At 32.9% G+C, this 23,417-nt stretch overlaps 1 protein-coding gene across 1 annotated transcript in view; it reads left to right on the top strand.

The window, feature by feature from the left end:
• The first annotated feature begins 3,160 nt into the window (after positions 1 to 3,160).
• LOC124363658 (putative gustatory receptor 28b) overlaps positions 3,161 to 23,417 on the top strand; it is a 28,322-nt gene continuing 8,065 nt past the window's right edge. Inside the window, exons 1-2 of the mRNA XM_046818919.1 lie at positions 3,161 to 3,166; positions 3,809 to 4,147. Coding sequence (XP_046674875.1) covers positions 3,161 to 3,166; positions 3,809 to 4,147 — 345 coding nt within the window. The remainder of the gene's footprint in view (positions 3,167 to 3,808; positions 4,148 to 23,417) is intronic.

The following is a 23,417-nucleotide window of genomic DNA, read 5'->3' on the forward strand; positions in this document are numbered from 1 at the left end:
TATATATATGGGTTTTCACAAAATTAATAATAAACTGGCAATTTTGATACAGTAACATCTAGAATCTTTAGATAAATAAAATGTTGTATTTTACAGGCTTTTTTATTTGTAGGTACCAAACACCGAAGAGGAGTGGAATGCTATTATGAAAGCTTTTGAAGACATTTGGAATTTCCCAAACTGTTGTGGTGCTGTTGATGGGAAGCATGTGCTGATAAGAAGACCACCAAACTCAACCTCAGAATTTTACAACTACAAAGGGACCTACAGTATAGTACTGTTAGCCTTAGTAGATGCTGACTATTGCTTCAGATACATAGACGTAGGTAGTGATGGTCGAGCGAGTGACAGCACCATATTCCAGACTTCTACTTTAAACTGTGCACTAGAGCAAAATTTGTTAAATTGGCCAGAGGGAGGGGTTTTAGTAGGAGACGATATCTTCCCTTTGGGAAGTAACTTGCTGAAACCATACGCTCATAGAAAGCTAACACTCCAAGAGAGGATTTTCAACTACCGCTTATCAAGAGCTAGGCGAATTGTAGAAAACGCATTCGGGATTTTATCGTCAAGGTTTCGTGTATTCAACACTCCGATCGCACTCAAGGTAGATACAGCTGAGCTTCTAACTAAAGCTTGTTGCTCAATCCACAACTGGCTTAGAATGACAGCTAGTCGGGCGTATTTACCACCAGGATCAGTGGACGAGGAGGACATCATTACGGGCCAACTCACCGGTGGCTCGTGGCGGGATGTACCTACTACATTGAGCCCGATGGAAAAGCAATATAAATCCAATAACTATGCACAGGATGGAGAAGATGTCCGCTATGCATATTCTTATGCTTTCATGTCCCATATGGCTGTACCGTGGCAGAAGAAAGCTGTTGGCCTAAGTAAATAAAAATGGACATTGATGGAATGGTAATATAGTACCATGAAATGTGACTGTAAATATCATATGTTTTCTCTTATTTTACAATTATGTAAATATATTATACCAACAATGTTGCGTTCATTATTTTAATCAACTACTGTAATAAGTATAAGTACAGATTATAATGTTTATTTATATTAATTTCGTAATTACCAAACAGGACGTAATGTACTAAAACTGAAAGATAAAATACCTTAATTACATGTGAAACAGAAAGTTAATCATGTATAATTTGTTTTTAAATTGTTGGTATAATTAATTTAAAAATAATTCAAACATGCTTAATTTTCAGTTTCCTATTTCGTTTCAATATTTTTATCTCTTAATTGTTGTGCATTACAAGTTTGGTAGTTCTGATTTCCAGAAAAATAAAAAGGCAGGGCATAAACAAGAATATGATGTTTTTATGTACTTACATACCGTATTTGATTTAATACAAAACTGTTTTTTTTAAACGAGCCTTTTTAACCCATCTTCAGGATAAAAAAGGCTTGCTGACTTGAAGTTTGACCTGTCTATGATTAATTAATCATGTACAGTAATTAACTTACCATACTTGAAGATGATTGCCTCCCGGATAACACGCTATTCCAGAAAGCGTCTGCTGCACCAAACCAAACCAACTTAGGTTTATACACCTCACTTGCCCCGGCACCACTCTTCTTCGACTTCTTTACTTTGTTCAGTTCATTACAATATGCATCACGTAAGTTCTTAATTTTTTTCTTCAGCACATCTTCAGTCACTATTATTCCATTAAGTCTGAGTTCATCAAGCAATTTGGCAAACGCCTGTTGCTTCGAGTCGCGTTTTAGATATTCAGGTGACCTAATGTCCCACAAACACTCATGCTTTCTGTAAATTTCAAGGAAAGTAACAATTTGGTCACTACTCCACTTCACACTATCGGCCATCTTTAGTATAGAATCCGTATAAACTGACAAAACGTTATAAAAGGAGCAAAACACAACCACGAGTCGTCAGACTACTCGCCCCAAAAGTTAAACATGTCCAACTTTCCTCGCGAGTGAATTTTTACTCGCCGGCGAGTGCTAGTCGCCGCTACTTACTGTTCACACATAGCGATTAGTAGCCGCTACTCTAGTCGCAGCGAGTAAAGTCGCCATGTGTGAACGCCCCTTTATCGCCGACTAGAAGCCGGTAGCTTGCGATCTGGAATAGCGTGTTATCCGGGAGGCAATCATCTTCAAGTATGGTAAGTTAATTACTGTACATGATTAATTAATCATAGACAGGTCAAACTTCAAGTCAGCAAGCCTTTTTTATCCTGAAGATGGGTTAAAAAGGCTCGTTTAAAAAAAACAGTTTTGTATTAAATCAAATACGGTATGTAAGTACATAAAAACATCATATTCTTGTTTATGCCCTGCCTTTTTATTTTTCTGGAAATCAGAACTACCAAACTTGTAATGCACAACAATTAAGAGATAAAAATATTGAAACGAAATAGGAAACTGAAAATTAAGCATGTTTGAATTATTTTTAAATTAATTATACCAACAATTTAAAAACAAATTATACATGATTAACTTTCTGTTTCACATGTAATTAAGGTATTTTATCTTTCAGTTTTAGTACATTACGTCCTGTTTGGTAATTACGAAATTAATATAAATAAACATTATAATCTGTACTTATACTTATTACAGTAGTTGATTAAAATAATGAACGCAACATTGTTGGTATAATATATTTACATAATTGTAAAATAAGAGAAAACATATGATATTTACAGTCACATTTCATGGTACTATATTACCATTCCATCAATGTCCATTTTTATTTACTTAGGCCAACAGCTTTCTTCTGCCACGGTACAGCCATATGGGACATGAAAGCATAAGAATATGCATAGCGGACATCTTCTCCATCCTGTGCATAGTTATTGGATTTATATTGCTTTTCCATCGGGCTCAATGTAGTAGGTACATCCCGCCACGAGCCACCGGTGAGTTGGCCCGTAATGATGTCCTCCTCGTCCACTGATCCTGGTGGTAAATACGCCCGACTAGCTGTCATTCTAAGCCAGTTGTGGATTGAGCAACAAGCTTTAGTTAGAAGCTCAGCTGTATCTACCTTGAGTGCGATCGGAGTGTTGAATACACGAAACCTTGACGATAAAATCCCGAATGCGTTTTCTACAATTCGCCTAGCTCTTGATAAGCGGTAGTTGAAAATCCTCTCTTGGAGTGTTAGCTTTCTATGAGCGTATGGTTTCAGCAAGTTACTTCCCAAAGGGAAGATATCGTCTCCTACTAAAACCCCTCCCTCTGGCCAATTTAACAAATTTTGCTCTAGTGCACAGTTTAAAGTAGAAGTCTGGAATATGGTGCTGTCACTCGCTCGACCATCACTACCTACGTCTATGTATCTGAAGCAATAGTCAGCATCTACTAAGGCTAACAGTACTATACTGTAGGTCCCTTTGTAGTTGTAAAATTCTGAGGTTGAGTTTGGTGGTCTTCTTATCAGCACATGCTTCCCATCAACAGCACCACAACAGTTTGGGAAATTCCAAATGTCTTCAAAAGCTTTCATAATAGCATTCCACTCCTCTTCGGTGTTTGGTACCTACAAATAAAAAAGCCTGTAAAATACAACATTTTATTTATCTAAAGATTCTAGATGTTACTGTATCAAAATTGCCAGTTTATTATTAATTTTGTGAAAACCCATATATATATATATATATATATATATATATATATATATATATATATATATATATATATATGTATATACATATGTATAGCTAGCTTTATGCAGACTTTGGCTTCATTTAACTAACAATGGTTTCAGGAGCCCGAGCTTTGAATGGCATTAGTTGTATATTGATGTGTTTTTCCACAGGATTGGGACACTCAGAGTGTAGCCGAAGACGACATTGCAGGGGATGAACCGGAAAACGTAGATGGTTTGTTAATGGAGCAGACTGCAACCGCAACATCAACCGCAGCACCTGCGCCTGTTCTACCTGTAAAAAGGATTGCAAGTAGCATGCCACCACCCAGTCTTCGTAAAAAACCTTTCAAGCCAGGCAATATGATAAAGTATCCCACAGGCAGTAACTCAAAGTACCCGACCCGCTTTGAATCCTCCTTAGATAGGCTGGAAAACATAGCCATGATGGCATCGCTGCAGGAAACTGGAACTGTTACAGATGACCAGTATGACAGATTCGCTAAGCACGTTGGATCTCAGTTAAGAGAATTACCTCTGAGGAGTTTTGTTCTGTTGCAACAGGAAATACAAAACTTAATTACTAGAGAAAGACTGAATCAAATCGACTTTACAAATCAGTTCACGCCCTCGCCTGCTGAATCTTCAAGTAGTTGTGATGTTTATAGCCCGTTACAGATTCAGCCGTATGACAACTCGAACACATCCGGACTAGACCTCGTGCAGAAAGCACTTTTACAGATTGGCGAAATGCCAAAACCGTGAATGTAATACTGTGTTTCATTAATAAAGAATATGTCACGATTAGTATGTTTTGTTATTACTTTTTTCAATGTTTTGGCCTCCTTATAGGGGATTGATTTAGTTTATAAATGTTATTTGCAATTGAATAAATAGTATACTTATATGCAGAGAATGTCCAGTATGATGGACGCATTCCCCATACGTAAAAGTATGGGAAATGCATTCATTGTGCTTTGAATATTGAATTCCCAAGCCTGCATTACTTTAATTTAACATAGTATTGAAGATTATTGCTATTGAAGAAAATAAGTAATCTTACCTTCATAAATGGCTGAAGAACTTCACATATGGCACTCAGCACTTCAGGTAACAAGACGGAAATTGTATTGTATGGTACTCTAAAAAGGTATTGCAGTGATTTCAGGCTGTCTCCACTCGCCATATACCTCAAAGCTATCTCCAGTTTGGTACGGCAAGAAATTGCTTCCCTCCATCGTGTATCCGCCTTCTTTATTAATGGTGATACCATTTTTAACAACTCCTCAAACTTTGGAACTGTTAATTTCATAATGTTGTAATAAGATTGGGGATCTTCACTTGCCAATTCTTTCAATAGTGTCGCAGAAGCACCTAGCCTATCCCTTCGCCGTATCCACTCCCGGACCCACTGACGTTTTCTTTTATTTCTTAATTTATTCACTAATTCATCGCAAAGTTCCTTAACACAGATACTCAATACACGTCTCAAAGTCTCTCGCCTTCCTACAGACATTTTCCACAGCAAACCCTACTCACAACGAATCATCGAACTGTACTAACTACTACAAATCGCGATGTGTGAACAGAGATCGAAAATTTGCCGGCGAGTAAATAGCGGCGACTAAAGTAGCGGCGACTTAGTAGCGGCTAGTTAGTCGCCATGTGTGAACGCCCCTTAACACTATTCACACAGGGCGACAGGCTTGCTACCACTCGCGGCGAGTGTACCACGTGACACTTCAAGGTCAGCTACTGGCGACTACTCGCCCTAAAAGTTAAACATGTCCAACTTTCCTCGCGAGTGAATTTTTACTCGCCGGCGAGTGCTAGTCGCCGCTACTTACTGTTCACACATAGCGATTAGTAGCCGCTACTCTAGTCGCAGCGAGTAAAGTCGCCATGTGTGAACGCCCCTTAAGGCTACAACATAGAAGATAAACCCAAGATTTATTATTACTAAATTGTATATTGTCAGTGTCGCAATGGGGATAAAGGAGTTATATGTGAAGAAAAGTGTGACACAGCATCGGAAACGGTACACCGATACGGACCTGGTTTAAACCCACTAAATTATTAAACATAAAGGGTTGGATTAACTGACTCAATGCACTCCTTGGAACTGTAGTAGCATTTGATTCCATTTATGAAAGTTAAAATTTGCATACATAGATTTTTGACATTTTTGACTGCTCTGTCTCTAACCATTAATAAATAATAACTTTTTTTATTTAAAAATCACTTACGTAAACACAGGAAATTAAATATTAAATTATGAATCTTACTGTTTAATTTTACTATATATTTTTCTTTTGAAAATCCAAATCTTTCAACAGTATTATTTCGGAGGGATGGATTTGACTTTTATGTTCTTTTTATGCAGTGGGAAATAATTATTCATTGACATCCCCAGGCAATATTTAAACGAGCTAACAAATGAGGACGATGATAACTGTCGTTAAGAAACCGTTCCTAAGCATATTGTAACGAGGCTCGTTAGTCAACGAATTATACAAAGAGAAGCATTACTAACATTTATTCACAAACCCTCTTTCATATACTGTACATTTTTTTAAATACTCCTTTCAGAATTGACTAGAATTAAATGCTAATTTATTTAATCGGTAATTAAGTTCCCTTCATTCCTTGAAGTTATCGGCATAATTAAAAACAGAACAGTATTAATATTAAAGTTAATTAATTGACACAACAGATTTAAAAGAAAGTTAAATTGAAATAAAATAATTAAATCACCACAAAAAACTACGGTAAAAGAGTTTATTCTGAAATATTAAAAAATAATATAACTCTGTAGTTATATTATTTTTATACGGTAGTTTTTTGTTATAACTTATAATTTGTTAAAATTTAATGTAATAAAATTATGTATATTATCATTTAGGGAAAACTCTTTTAAGTATTTTTAGTCGTAGTTAGTTACATATTTATCATAATAAACATTACTTTCTTATCACTAGATACATAATTTCATTTGAGTTTATACATTCTGTTATTCAATGCATTATTAAAAATGACCACATTCAATGCGGGTAGATACAGAGCGAGATTGTTGGTTGTAGATGGTGCCTAAACTATTAACTGGTCTAACAGCAATCAGTGAGTGGAATTACAAGATGTTATCAACAACCAACCTACAATAATTACTAAATTTCTATCGAACTCCATTTAAATCGCTTGCATTTTCCGCTATAACAGTTGTTATTATAACATTTAGTGGAACTGTTATTTTGTATTTCGTAAAAATTAATTTTGCAAGACCAAAGTATCGATGCTCTAGGGAGGGCACATATTGTTTGTAACGGAAGGGGAGGTTGTTTGGAGTTCAAACATTGTTAATCCTGCATCCGTTTCCGGCCGAAAGATGAAAGTCGCGGAAGCATATTACATTTGTAAAATTTACTTACTAGGGAGGTTGCATATCTTATAATTTTTATTTCCATAAAAAAATTAATATCACAACTCTATTATACGCTAACTGAGATCTATTTTTTAATTAATCAATTAATTAAAAAACCTACCAGTTAGGGGAAACATTTAGAAACTTTTTAAAATTATATTTGCCATTTTCGATTTCCAAGAACAATCCATTTGCAGTTTCATAAACTAGATAAAAATGTTCCTGCTATGTAAATACTCGTATTTTCAAATAAAAAGTAAATTTTTAATTTTATAACGACAATAAATAGGCAAGATTAAAAAATGGGTTTATTTATTGATTTATAAAAATCACAAGATAGGGAAAATTAAGTGATCACATTGTGAAGGGAAGTTTTCGTTCAATATAACACAGAGACAAGCAATAGAGCATTGTGTAATGTAAATTACTTGGTGGCTCAAATGTAAATATTGTAAGAAAGGCTCCCCTATTACAGAGGATATTACGTTCATGACAAAGTGGCACTTATTGTAAGAGAAGAATTCAAAGAATCTCGTTTACAGGATTTCCAATATATCCTCCAAACCTTTCACTTCTACAAATGCTTAGTTCCATTAAAGCGTTAGGGCGTACTTTGCGAATTCTTGAACAATTTCTTTATGAAACTTATAACTTTCGTAATTTGTATAGCTATACCCAAAAAAGTATTATTCATTTTTTTACACAATTTGAGAGATACTTGGTGAATTCAAATCAAAACCTTTATTTAAATTATAAAAAGTCCTCTAGGAACAGCCTTTAGTCGGTGATAGACTTCAATCTGTTTCTAATCTACTCTTTATTTTGTTTAATATGTTATCCATCCGTATGAATAACCGCATAAGCCTTATTGATTATTTAAAGTATAAATAGATTATAGTTTTAAAACATACAACGAATAAACTGTATTAACAAGCCAAAACACCCAAACAGGCATAAAAATATATGAACGAATTGGTTAATCAGACACCGTTTCGGGCCTTAATGTTTCGGTGACCGACGTAGATCTAGGTGAATATCGTCAGAAGCAGATTTTTTCATTCAAAAAGTTTGTTACGCGAAAAAAGAATGTACGCATTGTTTGAATTTAGTAGCAAAGCGTGTTGTATATATTGACTATTAGGGTAGTATCAAATAGAGCTTAAAAGTGCTGGAGGTATAACACTGTTAGTGTGTTGTAAAACTCAAGGTCATTTCATTACAGCCGTCTCTTAAATTAAGGACAACCTCACTTTATCTTTTCTTGGTGATTGTGTAATGCTTTTTTCCAACCTCATTTACCCCAATTATTTGGCGTGTATTTTGACCTACCTGTAAATCTAAATTATAATGGTTGGAACTGTACTAATTTCTGAAGAACGGACTTACAGCTGATGTTATTATATATGAAATCTTGTAATCATAATGTAATTCATTTATAAATGCATCCCAAACATAAAGCAATCAATATTGTATGAAAGGTACAATGTACGGTTACAAGAATTTGCTTAAAACCATTGTGTACTAAAGAAAATTTTGCAAAAATAATATGATTCAAGATTTGTTTTCTTACTAGAAGACAGTAAAATGGTCAGATTTGATTCGTAGGTCATTTATATTTCTATTTATCAGTCACTTGATAGTAAATATAAAGCCTTATTCTTCATTATAATGTCTACGATTTATTTACAAGAGTTTATGGACGTTTTAATAGAAAAAAAACAACACTCAGTCTTTCAACGTCTTCATATTGTAATGCAATTTAAGTTTCAAGAATTGGATTTATCCGTTTTTTATCCAGGATAGCGGCTAAAATAAAGTAATATTCTTCTAAAGTTAAATGTACTTTAAGCACAAGTTCTATAATGAAGGCGCACCCTTTGTTACGAGCCAGTTCTTTCGGACAGTTATGACAAAAGTTGTTGAGAACCGAGTATTCAGCTGCTGATAACACGACCTTAGACTCAGCACTCTGCTGACGTACTGGCAGGGTTTCCCAGGCGTCTCGGAGTGGAAACTCGTAAACTTGGAACAATCATCATTTTCCTCTCTCTGTTATTACTCATAAGTTTACATCTCTCGAGACATCTCCCGCTGTTTACCTCATTTTCAGAGTTGTTAATAAAATTAAAAACACAGAGGAACCAACTTTAAATGTGAAAATTAGTAATATTATTCATCTCAATAAAGAAAATTATAAACGTCAGATTATTTTTCAAGAATAAAAGTTCTGCGTACTCCAACGTGTTCTCGAATTATTATGTTCAAAGCTATTATTAAAATAATTTGATTTATAAAGTTTAACTAAATACTAACTGTCACTATTAAATTATTTATATTTATATTTATCATTTTATATTTAATAAAAAAGTACAATTATTTAAAGCAAAAATCTATATTATTGGATGAATTGAATTATATTAATGAAGAAGCATATCCAATAAACAAATGCAAGTTAGAGCAAATATAATAGATACATACAACTATTATTAGTAAATATATAAACTTATTAAATCTTATACTGGAAACCTTATAAAAAGAAAATAGCTTGATACGCTGCTAAGCTGCTAATTTAGAGAATGGCTAGACCGATTCTGCTATTCCTTTTTTAATATATTCGTTACAGTCCGGGAAGTGTTTTGACCAAGAGGAAAATAGGTTAATTTTCACGGAATACTTTACAATTCTTGAAAATAAAACAATATTTACAACATTTAATCCAAAAGTTAACTCACACCTACCAGCTGAGATACTTTCAACTGAGAGCTGAAACTTATAAAGAGGCTGAAACTTTGATTACATTTAAATGTTATTAAATAACTATACGTGGCCTGATGAGTAGTGTAATTAAGATTGCAAATACGAAGTTACTACTTTTAATAATGAATAAACCATCTAATGCATCGGCAATACATTTTAAAGGCTGTTGTAACACCCACATTAACACTATTAATGTTTGCACCTAAAGTTCTCTGAACTGGTTTGCTCCCTCGACATTGTGTATTGTTACAGTAGGTTAAGGAAAACTAAGGGATATAACTCTCTTTCCCTTATACCAGAATCAGAATAAAATGAAGTACTTAAAAGCTTTTTTATCTAAGTAGTATTTTAAGCTTAGGTAAGCACATATTTTCTTGCTGCTAGAGAAAATATAAAAATTAAAATTACTTATTACACCTAAAAAAGTAGTTTGAAAATTAAAAACTTTTAATCCACGATGGATTTAAAAACCCACACATGTTTTATGAAATTATGTTTTATAACTAACTTACATAATTTTATTTGTTAATGCAAAAATAGTAACTCAACTGTGTTAATAACATCAATTGCCTCAAATACATTAGAGAGGGAGTGAATTTAATCGGGAAGAACTGACATTTTTAACTCCAGTAAATTTTCAATCTTAAGTAAGTATTGTAAGTGAGTGTTTGTATATATATATATATATATATATATATATATATATATATATATATATATATATATTCTTTATTGTGCAAAAAATATAACTATAACTATGGGACGAATATCGTAGATCGGAAGTAGATTTCAAGGGCTTGTAATAGGCGCTTTTTTACCAAAGCAGGTCTTGAAAACTCACAAACGTAGACCCTGATTTATTCTTGATCTGGGTAGCAAGGCAAACTCAACTATAGCAATAGAAATGTATGTTTTTAAACCTTACACAGAAATTGCACCTAAAGAGACGGAAATAGAATTTTTTAACCAAATAAGGTGTTTGAGACAAACGTATTTCATACAACAAAACCTAAATATAACCAGTAAAAATTCTATTGAAATTTCGAATTTCTCAACCATGGATGGTAAAATAACATATACTTGATATGACTACTTCTGTTTGAAAAATAGCACAGAGCTCCGTCATATTACATATAAATGCTGTCAATAAGAAGGAAAGGAAGAATTCTATCATGCACCCTTCTATTTTTAAAGTTGCGTGTAAAGCCGCGGGTAACTACTAGTGTTAAACTTTAAAAATATTTATTAAATGAAAGAATGATACTAAACAAATCCTTTGACTTCAAAACAATGTAATACATATTCGAAGCTTATTACTATTTTTATACATCTACTTACTAAATCAGAAATAAATCGGTATGATGAAGGTATATTACCTCTTTTTATAATAAATAAGTCAACGAGATGGATCAATGCTTATAGCTCATGTTAGAAATACGTAAATGTTTATCCGGTGTACACTGACAGATTTGAACAGTGACAGTTGGAGATGTGACTATTTAAAATATGTTATATGGTATTGTGTATCGAAATCATATATTTTCCTCTCATTTAAAAAAATGTTCTTCACATATGCCATATCAAAATCCATAAAATACTATATTTATATCTTTTGTTTTTGCCCTTTTTGCACATGAAATAAATTTGGTTTTTTTTAACTTCACTATTTACCATTAGGTTTCACTTACAGATAAGCATATTTTTTCTACTTATTCGTAAGTATGTAGAGTGCTTGTTTTCTACTTGATTTATTTTAGTATCAATAACTGTGTTGTCTTCGACATTTGAAAGGGAAAATCTTCGACTCAGAAACGGTGGCAAGACCATTAATTGCGCTTAAGATGAAGTGAACTTGTGGTTGACTTGCTTAATGCATATTTATGACTTTTCTTTGTTTTTAGCTTTATAAATGGTTTCCATTCAATTTACTTTTCCATTTAATTACCGTAAATTGATAACATTGGAAAATGTATTCATGTTACGGAACCAAACAGAATTTTCAGTTCGTTCCTGAGTCTATGTTATTAAAAACGAGTTCGTTTCGCTGCGCTCTCTAGCTCTCTATTTTAGATTTACAGAGCTATCCATAAAAGGATGTATACAGTTTGTGTTTTCAAATGTATTTAAAATATGAGTGAACAATTTCAAGGTAATAATGTCATTTCTGTCATATTTTAAAAGATAGGAATGTATAGTTCTTTGGGTAAAAGCTGGAGTGATTAGCAGCGATTCTATAAATATAAATATTTTATTGCATCTCCGTAAATAAATAATTAAAATTTAATCTAAATATTTAAAAGCTTAAGTAAATAATATGTTATATTAACTCTGAAAACAAGCATTGGGAGATATCTTGAGAGATGTAAAGTAAAATTATTAGTAATAAAGTTCAAGAAAAATTTATTTTTGTCCCAAGTTTCACGAGTTTCCGCACCAGAACGCGCGGCGCCATTGTTGCCAGTACGTCAGCAGAGTGCTGAGTCTGAGGTCGCGTTATCAGCAGCTGAATACTCGGTTCTCAGCAACTTTCGTCATAACTTCCGAAATAACTGGCTCGTAATACAAATACTGCGCCTTTATTATATAAATTGTATTTAAATGAAATTTTACTTCAGGAGAATATTTTCCAATTTTAGCTGTTATCCTGAATAAAACATAGACAAATTTCAATTATTTAAACGAAACTTCCATTGATATATGAAGATGGTGAAAAATTGCATGTTTTTCTCTTGATTATCCATGAATTCATTCATTGGAGTGCGTAAATTATATTTAAACACAGATCGTTGACATTGTAATGAAGAATGAGTTACTATTATGAGTTCAAATATAATCAGCATTATTAATGATCAATGGATACAGCGGATACTTCTGGAAATGCATTAAACAATTGGAAGATTAGAATTTTATGGATTTTATAATAAAAGGTTACGCAGTTTTCTATTTCCAGACTCATTTATTTATGAATATGTTTATAAAAAGTTATAGTATAGAGTAATGAATAAAATAAAACAATTTGTATCAGTATCTTTTGATTATAGTCTTTAAAGTTTCATAAAAGCATATATTTTTTTTAATTCCTTATTTTTTATTTGATTAAAATTGATATAATATGTTTGATACAATACTCTCATATACATATGTATATAAATATTATCAAAAAAAGATAAGTAATGATTACTTATCAGTGTTATAAAAATAATGTTGAAGTAACAATCATGTTCTATTCTTTTACATACTTGTTAAATTATTCTCTATAAAAAAAAATTTAGTAGAAAAATTTATTTTGAACTGGAGAAAAATGTCAACAAGTCAAACTGTATATATTTTAAATTGCAGCAGTTACTGTACGTCTCTATAATAACTGTTGATGCACAGGAATTTAACGGGTTTATAGAGGATTAGGGAGAGTCAGTTACAAGACAGGATAATCCTGCACCTGCGCCATGTCGTGTTTGGTCCTGGTATTGTACACTAATCCTAAGACCACCGATGTGTCGTCAGTTTGCAGTTTTAAAATATGTGTAAGGTAATGGTCTAAGAATTAAAATAATGTTTCAATAATCCCTTATTGCTTCTTGGGTTGGAACTGTTATGTTAAACTAAGGATGGCTAATCAAAGAAACCAGAAGGTAGAAGGGAAACATAAATGTTGAATTACGTGTTTCCTATAGATGATGTATACTCAGTAGTGGCTACCAGGGATCTTGTAGTAAAAACCCAGAGGTTTTAAGAACTCACACTTCTTGTCAAATATAGCAGAATCAACCTTAAACTCTTCAAAAAAACTAAAGATCTTGTTCCTGTTCACATTTAGTTTCATGATGAAATCCACATTTTGGGTGATTCGGCCATCCTCTGAATCATCCAATTTAAGTAAACAGCAAATGTACATCACAAAATATACTATAGTAATATAAGAGTGTATAAAACCAGTTATGATTTAATGAAATACACCGTTTATTAATTTGACTTCACTACTGCCCCTAAAAACCTGCATAAACTAACAAAGAAGTTCTAAAAAAACCCTCTATATAAAATCACAAACTTGTAATGTAATAATTCTAGTTCCACTTCAATGCTCCTTTTGACAAACCACATAAAATATTGCCATAAACAAGCTGATGCTCGAGTGACGCGACACAATACAGTACAGTGGCAGTCAACATCAAAGTCTTATACAAGATACGTTTAATTAGCTGACTAGCCTTTGTCGGCCAGTCAATATTCAGGTGTACCTATTATGTTATAATGTAGTAGTATGTAAAAGCCAGTAGCTTCAAACGTGGCTTTGTTCCCTCGCAAACATCTACTTATTGATTCTAATAGTTTTTAAAGCATATGGCATGACTTTTATGACATGAAAATCTTATTCCATATTAACTAAGAATTTGAATTTACTTGTCAAGAAATTTTTATTCGTCTCGTATATTAGTCTAAAATGTATAACTGTCATATGGTTAGGTTTTATCCCCAAATCCAAAACTTATAAAACCCACAATATTAGATTTTATGAACACAAATTAAGGCGTTAGAGATATCTTCAGGTATTAAAAAAATTAAACATTAGATTTGACTGTTCCGAATCCAGGCGATATTTCCTGAGAGTATCTCTGACAAGAGTGATAACAGCTATCAATACACAATTTACATATTTTCTCTGCTTCCACATGGAATCTGGTACGCGATCAAATTTTGCAGGAGTCTTGGGAAGAATGCGATGGAAACTTATCAAATGCTTCAAGAGGCCTTTGAGAGGCATACATTCAGAGATTTCAATGCGGAAGGTGGTACAGACAATCTTCTCCCAAACCCCCCCCCACCCCAAAAAAAACGTGCATAAACAAATGCCGTATCAAAACAATGCAGATTGTCTTCTTTGACGTCCGATGAATCGTCCATTTTAAGTTTGTACAGCAAACTGTCAACACAGTATTTTAACTGGAGGTGCTCAAGAGAATCAACGCCGAGTCGAGCGTTTCAGTCCTGAAATCAAAAACGTCTTCATACTCCACACGACAATGCCCCGAACCATACGGTTTTTTTCATTATTCCTGATCTATAGAAAACCCCGCGTGGTGCCCCAGCCTCCTTACAGACCTGGATTGGCTATGATTGAATTGTTTTCTTCCTCTGACTGAAGAAAATGCTGAAGTGGAAGCACTGGAAGTTGGTGAAGAACACCCAAGCTCGCGTTACAAGGTCCCTGAGATGCATTCGATTCGAGAAGTTTTAGGGTGCTTTCCAGGCGTGGAATCATTTCTGAAGGTGTAATGATGGAGTAGGAGATTATTTTGAAGGACTTTAACAATTTTTAACAATCGGATAGATAAATATATTTTTCTTACAATATGTGCATTACTTTCATAATGCAACCTGTCTAAATGAAGTTGAGTGGCATCGAGCATTTTTCTTGGTCTATATTGATCCTCTATACTGTCATTAATAATAATAATTTGCAATGGATTTCCTTTTTTGTGAAGGATTCTGTCTCGCGTCAATACTTTAAAATGAGGTAATTTTATAATAAATCCAGTTTTTATTGTTGTTCGGTTGAGATATTCTTCTAAAGTTTATCAAAACACTTTAAATAAATCTTAAAAAAGACAAAAAAAAATAAATCACTATTAGCATCATTTAATTTAGTACATCAATGTGTGGCATGAAATTCGCTGACTACCATATAATATAATATGTAGAGTGTCCGAGGAAGCGACAGATTCTAGGCAGCTCAGTTACGGAAATATCCCATTCTAGTTATTTTAACACCTCATTTGCTGGTCTATTCTGAATGAAGATAAGTATTCTCATAAGACAACAAGCGCACTAGGTCGTCTGCCGCAGCCAACGTGTTAAACGTCAATGACGCATATATTTGATTGCACAACTTCTTGTTCAAAGTTCATAAAAAATTTTCTAAACTCGATTTAAAATATATACTATATGTTTAATTTCAATCAAGATCAGAGACCAATAGATATTAAATCTTAAGAAATTTTATTTACACTATTCTTGTAAGAAATGTGTTGTTTTGAAATCGCCGGTCATTCATCTATTAAGCAATTATGTCACTATAGCATATATTAAATAGTGTTTCCATTTAATTCGTAAAGTAGGTAGTTTTTGTGAAAAAAATGTATTTAAAACGTATATTTTATGTATTTAACCTTTTTCATCTTGAAAATAGTTTGATTTACACAAACTTTGTTCATTTCAAAGAGGGAACGTTATTAGCATTAAAGAACACTTTTTTAAATTTTGCCCTAACTCCTTAAATAATTGAGCTATAAGATAATTTGACACAACATATTTCAGGATATTTCTCCACTTTGTGATTGAGATATACTTATGGTATTTTTATATATATGATACCAATGACAGATCAATTACCCATCAATTATCAATCATCAATTATTGCCAGATGGGAGTGCCGATGGCCGAGTGGTCTAAGACGTTGGACTTTAAGTCTGAGTTAGATAGCGCAGGTTCAAATCCTGTCTGTGACCGTTGCACTTTTTATCAGTACCATCGACCTTGTACTGTATCGACTCTCCCCCTTATTCTGTTTGATAAGATCCTCGCACAGGCCAGTGGCCTATGAGGACGGGCAAAATAAGGCATAAAAGGAGATCGGTTTCTCCTTAAAAAAATTACTTTACGACGGTATCTATTATTAACTCTTACACATTAGATTTAAAGTAACCAAAGTTTGTTTCTCAATAATTTTTAAAATTCATGTATTTTGCTCTTTTTACGTATTATTGACGTTACATTTGATTTGTATGAAATGTACGTGTTCATTTTGTAATTAATTTTTAAATAGTTCTGCTAAAAAGATCTGTTATGTTTTAAACTTGTACTATTAATTTATAATATGAATAAATAAATCCATCATACAGGCATATGCAGTCATTTTTACGGAAACGTAACTAATCGAACAAAATTATTAGAAACCAAAAAAATCTAAATCACAGTATATAGACTATTCTTAAGGGAATTATTTACAAGTAAACTAGACCTAATACGTTTAATTTTAACCCACGACATACCACTCACAGTTATTTAAAAAGTATTTTTGTTTTATAATTTCACTATGTTTATTTATATAAATATAATTGCAAAAAAATAAGAAGAAATAACCTTAACTATCAGTAACCTAAATAAATTTTATAAGGAAAACAGTCGAAGAATTCGCATAGTAAGCCCTAACGGTTTAATGGATCTAACATTTAATAGATGTTAAAAGCGTTGGAGGATATTGGAAATCCTGTAAAGGAGATTCTTTGAATTCTTCTCTTACAATAAGTGCCACTTTGTCATAAATGTAATATTCTTGGTAATAGAGGAGCCTTTCTTACAATATTTACATTATAGTCGCCAAGTAATTTACATTACACAATGTTCTATACGTGTCCCTGTGTTATAATGAAAGAAAATTAAATTTTATTCAAATAACAAATCAAATGTTATATCAATTCCCACTAGATAATTGATGGTAAAAATAAATTACACTTTACTTTTTATTGCAGAATATTTGGAACGTCTGAAACATATTTCGATATACTGATACTCTTAAAATAACAAAATGAAATTTTTTTTAAGCACATTATTTATTTCCTGGCTCATTTTTAATCCTGTAACAGGGAAATGATACTGACCAATTAGAGAAATTTGTTAAAGGCGTTTGACTGTTATGTTAGTTATTGGCTTATGGAAAATTTTTATTATAATGGCGTAGCTTCTAAATAACCTTCGCATATTTAATATGTTCCCCTCGCTTCCATCTCTCCGCCGGAAGCAGATAAAGGATTAACATCATTCGAACTTAGATATTCAAACAACTTCATCTCGTGAACTTCCATTATATACGCCTACTCTAAAGCATCGACACCTAGACCTTGGCTAGTTAACGTTTTATGAAATACTTCATAACCATTTTACTGCATGTAAAAATACCGAGCGTTGTACTGGAAAATGCAAGAGTTAATAATCGATTTTATATAAACTCACTGCCTACTGTATACCAGGTACTTCTTTAGGGAGCTTTAGTTACAACTATTAATCACACACTGTGTCTACCTGCCATGAATGTGTTAAGGATATAGAAGAGGTTTTTACCAAGGTATTAAAATGACGATTATTAAATGTACAAGTGCAATCAAATATATTTGATCATAAGGGGATGAAACCTTACCATGACAAATATGTAATAAATTAAATGATACACGTTAATTAATTTCCTTCCGAGTGATGATATTTTTATACAAAACTGTGTAATAAAATGAATCTTGATGTTGTAGTAGAATGTATCTTACGGGAGACTTTTATCACATATCAAACAACCAAAGAGCTTATTATATATAGGTTTTATTACTCAATTTACATTGCTTCAAAATCTGTTGAGTTAGTTAATTAACTATGATGTAATTTATGATAGTATTAATCAGTATTAATGATTTGTTTCTAAGTTACGCCAAGAACATTAAAGTAATTACTCGTAATTCACGAATTATTATTTACTTATCTAGATAGTCTATCTCGAAAGACAGATTAATAAGAAAATGTTCAATAGATAGAGGAAGTTTTGTGTAAAAACTGCCTCATCAGCAAGATTGCTCAAAGCTTCACTTTTTACGAGTCGTTAACTAACGAGCCTCGTTTCAAGATGCTTAGGAACTATTTCTTAACGAGAGTTATCAGCGGCCTCGTTTGTTAGCTTCTTTAAATCTTGCCGGAGGATATGAATGAATAATTATTTGCAACTGAGTTCAACTCTCTGAAAGATTTACTTTAAAAAGAGTTTAATCATCAAAAGAAAAATACCCTCAACAAATATAAGAGTAAGATCAATAAAATGTTTGAAAATGTTTTTTGTTTGTAATTAGTTTAAAGAAAAAAAATATTAGTCAACGCCCAGGAACAGAGCGTAGTAATTTTTACATTTTGCACTACGTTAGCTATTAAATATTAAATTTAAAACATAATTTTTTATTTTCCTTTTAGAAAATTTTACGTTTTAAAAACTGAACGTTAAATTTAATGAACATTTAAATGAACTATAATTGGTTCGATGAACGTGATTATAATTGTTTCAAATTCAATGCACGGCACACGAAGATAAATTGTCATCTTTTTATTGCTTTATTAGCATTAACTAACATGTTAAATAGCACAAACTTGCTATTTATTAAGTTCCATCGTATCTTTCTGTGCTCAAGAGTCTATATACTTGGTCTGAGAAGCCTACTTTAATAAACGATCTTGTACTATCATTTACATGTATAGGTAGTCTGTTATGTAGCGACTACTTCTGCTAATCTCTAATGGGTGAGTGGGGGAGGGCTTTGCTTTTAATATACAGAGATTATAAAACTTGCACATGAAACGTAACAAAATGTAATACTTTACTCAATTAAATGTTGAACTGCCCTAGAAAACCACTTATTTTTCGGTTGAATTTTTTTCTGTTTTATTTCAGATTTTTAAAAATCTGAAAGTAAAAATAAAATAAAAGTATAAAATGGATAAGTGTTTGTTTTGTACAAGTATAAAGGTTAAGTGTACGACAAACTTGAGGTAAAGTTTAGTGTAACCCGGATTTGCAGTAAGTGGATAGTTTTGAGACAAAGTGTCCAGGTATTGGTACAACCATTTAATAGGTATGGGTCTGTTTCACAAGTATGATTTCCGATCTATTTAGATCAGATTATAATCATGCACAATTACCTAGCATGGAATGTTTTCGTCTCTGAAAGGAGCTTTCTTGTGTCTACCTTATTTCCAGCATAGTGGAAGATGACTATAAAAGCCACAAAGACACTCCTTCGGTAAGTGGAATAAAATGACTCGACAAACTTCAGGGACTTATAAAGAGGTCTGTTAATTCCCCCTCCCTCTTACCTTAAAAAGTGGAGAAAATTAAAATTATAAGCGTTGGCTTGTATTGATGTACCACTGTCAGTCATATCATTAACTTATCTTCGTATTTATTTTATTACTCTAATTTGTTTCAGTAAAATTTAAAATACTATAATAAATCATATAAATATTGTAGTCTGGTGGCATTGGCCAGAGATATTTGTTGTTTCTTATCTAATTTTTTAGATGTTCTTTGAATACGCCAAGATGATAGATTTATTTTATCATAGAGTCTACGAATCACTTCTTTGGTGACATATATATTTTTGTATGAACAAAATAAGTTTGTTAATAAAATACAACTCTGCATCGAGTGGATCACGTAGCGTTATCACAAGACACGTCGAATTAAAACGGTTAATCTCTTGCCTCTGTCGATGCGTTGGGCAGAAAAAGACTATGGTTCCTCGTACTTCGACTCTTAAAGGGTATTGACACGTTTATTCTAAAGGTTTCAATACCCTCCAGACTTTTGAGAAAGGTGTTATTTCAGAATGGAAATTTAAGTCAAATCGGAACCCTGATGTTGGGTAAAAATAACAAATCAGAAAATTATATCACCACGACCTCAAGAAAATTTTAACAAAACGGTTACTTCATGATTCTTTATATGTTAAGAATCAATTTTGTGTATATATTAACCTTCGAACCGTTAGAGGCTCCTATATGCTATTGGTCAAATTTGGAGATACCTGAAGTAGATTTTTTATTTTTAAGAGGCTCCAAGGGGGACTTGTAATGTTACCGAGAGTTACAAGAATACAGTGTTCTTTATGCGACCATGATTAAAGGTGACTTCCACAAGATTTATAACACTGTGATATTGAACTAATATATTGAACTAGAGTGGAGGAGATGAGCGCGTGGGGGCACAATCTAGAGTAGGGGAGTGATACGGTGCTACTACCCCTACTGAGAGTTTTCGGCTCCCGGCTCATAGTGGTGGCGGGAGCCAAATATTGTAGTGTTTGCTAACATTTTTAGACCCTTATGTTCTTACCACGGTGGTTTTTTATGATGAGTAATTTAGTATAGAAGACCTTGAGAATATTTGAACATTTCTAGACTCTTTTGTAGTTACGGCGACGGACTTTTATGATGGGGAATTCAATTCAAGAAATCTTGGAAATATTGGGACCGGATGTACGTGATCTTAACAATGACTATGTTCTGCCGAAATTGTGTTCATAGCTCACCCTATTAATGAGTTCGCAGTAGAGATACCTGGTCGTAATAAAGGGTTCTCATAAATTGGGAAGGGGTAGGAATTTATATTATTCTTGATCTCCAACGACGACAACAGTTCAGAATTGTAATTGTTACGCTTTGTTAGCCATTAAAATTCAATTTATCATATACTAACCGTGTAAGCTTCAGGATTTACGATAGTAGATACAATTATACACTAAAAAATTTTCAACTGACATAGCCTAGCTGCTAAATTAAAAATTAATATAAAACTGGTTAAACTAATTTGTCAATATACACAGTAGAATAAGAAAAAACTCAGTTTTATCTACCAACTTGTATCAAGTTAATTTAATGATGTATACTTAAAATAACAATAACGCCAACGATCCACACGCAGTAGTTAACATAACAAAACCCCGTTGTCGATGAAAATTATTTATTGTTCTTCGAACTACACCCAAATCAAAATTGTCCAGATCACTTTTAGTATGTTTGCGTTTTCTTACTTTGTTGGGCGTACTAAAAGAATTGCCAATTGGACTTATTTTTTTTCCTCCTTCAAAATTCGTCTCAGAGTACTTTCAGAAATTCCAGTTGCCTCTACGACACGCTGTTGCATTTTCTTCAAATTTATAAGTGTGTTGGTTTCTGCTTCCCGTTTCATAAAATGGTAAACATTTGCAATCACTTCTCTTGCTTGGCCGTGTATAACCTTTCTACCACCAATTTTACTTTTTACATTACGATCCATCACAAACTCTTTACATAAAACGTAATGAGCACAACGCAATTAATTCACAAATTGTATTACAACTCGTGAATTGGCACAAGCGACTGTTTTTTGGGCGGCACGTATAGAAGACTAGTGACCGAAGTTCACAAGGCTAAATACGGCAACAGACTGAGCCGCTCCACCCCCCACCACTTTAGTTCCGTCTTTACCTACGGCGCATCTCGAAGTCACCGGTCATGCTATAAATTCTCTACTATACTTTGTATACTAGAATAATTACGCGCGGGACAACAAAATCAATATTTTAATTGTAGCAAGTTGTAGCCTGATGTGGCTGCGGGGCTGCTACATTGTCAAAGTTTAAAATTGCCGTCAGCGCTTCTGTTACAGAACTTCGACTGTAGCTGTAGCCTTTATGGTGAGTACCGCGTTGCAGCACAAAGTTGTATAGAACCTTTCACAACGTCAACGTTATATTTACGGAAGGGTTTAAGACTCAAGAGAACATTATAACAAAACTTGGTTTTTTTATTCAAATAAAAGTGGAAAGGGAGGCAAAAATTTCAGCTATATTAGTTGTAAATAGTAATAAAATACTTAAAAATAACATTAGATAAAGAAAAACTCTATCATTTTTATCCACACCCATTATAATGGACCGTTTTACTATCAGTACATTTTATATCGGATAAATAAATGGTACCAACATTCGGGGTTTTCCATTCTCTATGGGACATTGTTTCAAATATATTAGTTACTAAATGGATTGCAGTAGCACATTTAATTATTTTCTTCACGCGCTTTCTTTTGTTTTAATTAGAAATAGGTGGTAAATATGCGAATGAGACGACACCACCCTCAAGGACACATTGACAATTGACAACCGCTCAGCCCGCATTGCCTCAGCGTTATCCATCCAATGGTGAAAGTTATGCCATAACAAACGTTTGCGGGGAGTGACAATTTTTTGGGAGAAATTGAAAAAAACCTTTTTCCAGTTATCATAAAGGTACAATATGTTTAATATTTTCAAGAGTTCTATCAGGTGTAAAGAAAGACGATAAACATTTTAAAAAGTAAAATCAGTTGAATCTTAGCGTTAGTCACCATACTTTTAGCGATTATGCGTCCACGCTAAAGTTTTTATTTATAGATCTTGACTCTCAAATAACATCCTTCTCTTTTCAAAAATGCGCCATGAAAACCAGGCACACTCTTACCCACTAAGCAGCAATCATTAAATTAGAGAAGAATTAAAGTTAAATCAGATTCAGATTACCTTTTGAAGAACGAATTTTAGACTAAATTGTGACTTTTAGTCTGTTGTCTCATATTCTGGCGTTAATATAATAATTATTTATGAGTCTAACAGTTGGTTTTGCGTATATAAACATTATAAAAATAAGGTATGAAAAAATTATTGGTTGATAATTTTAACCTTTACAATGTCCTCCCATTTCGGACCCCAGGAAAACTAACACGGTTTATAATAATATATTTTTGAGGGGAAATTCTTTAACGATTCCGCTGGTTTATGTTCTCATACAATACAAATTGATTCTGAGCACCTACATTTATATTATTATATTATTTGTTTATTATTTATTTTATATTGGATATTTTCGATGTGGAACAAACAAATACTGCAGTAAAACTATTTCTGGTTAACGAAATGGACTTGCAAACACTCTCCTACAATGTCAAGATTGGTAAAGCTGTTCACAGACTAAGTGGACAAATACTTGCCTTGCCATTGATCTATC

The sequence above is a fragment of the Homalodisca vitripennis genome, chromosome 5 (genome assembly GCF_021130785.1).
Source record: "Homalodisca vitripennis isolate AUS2020 chromosome 5, UT_GWSS_2.1, whole genome shotgun sequence".
Lineage (NCBI taxonomy): Eukaryota > Metazoa > Arthropoda > Insecta > Hemiptera > Cicadellidae > Homalodisca > Homalodisca vitripennis.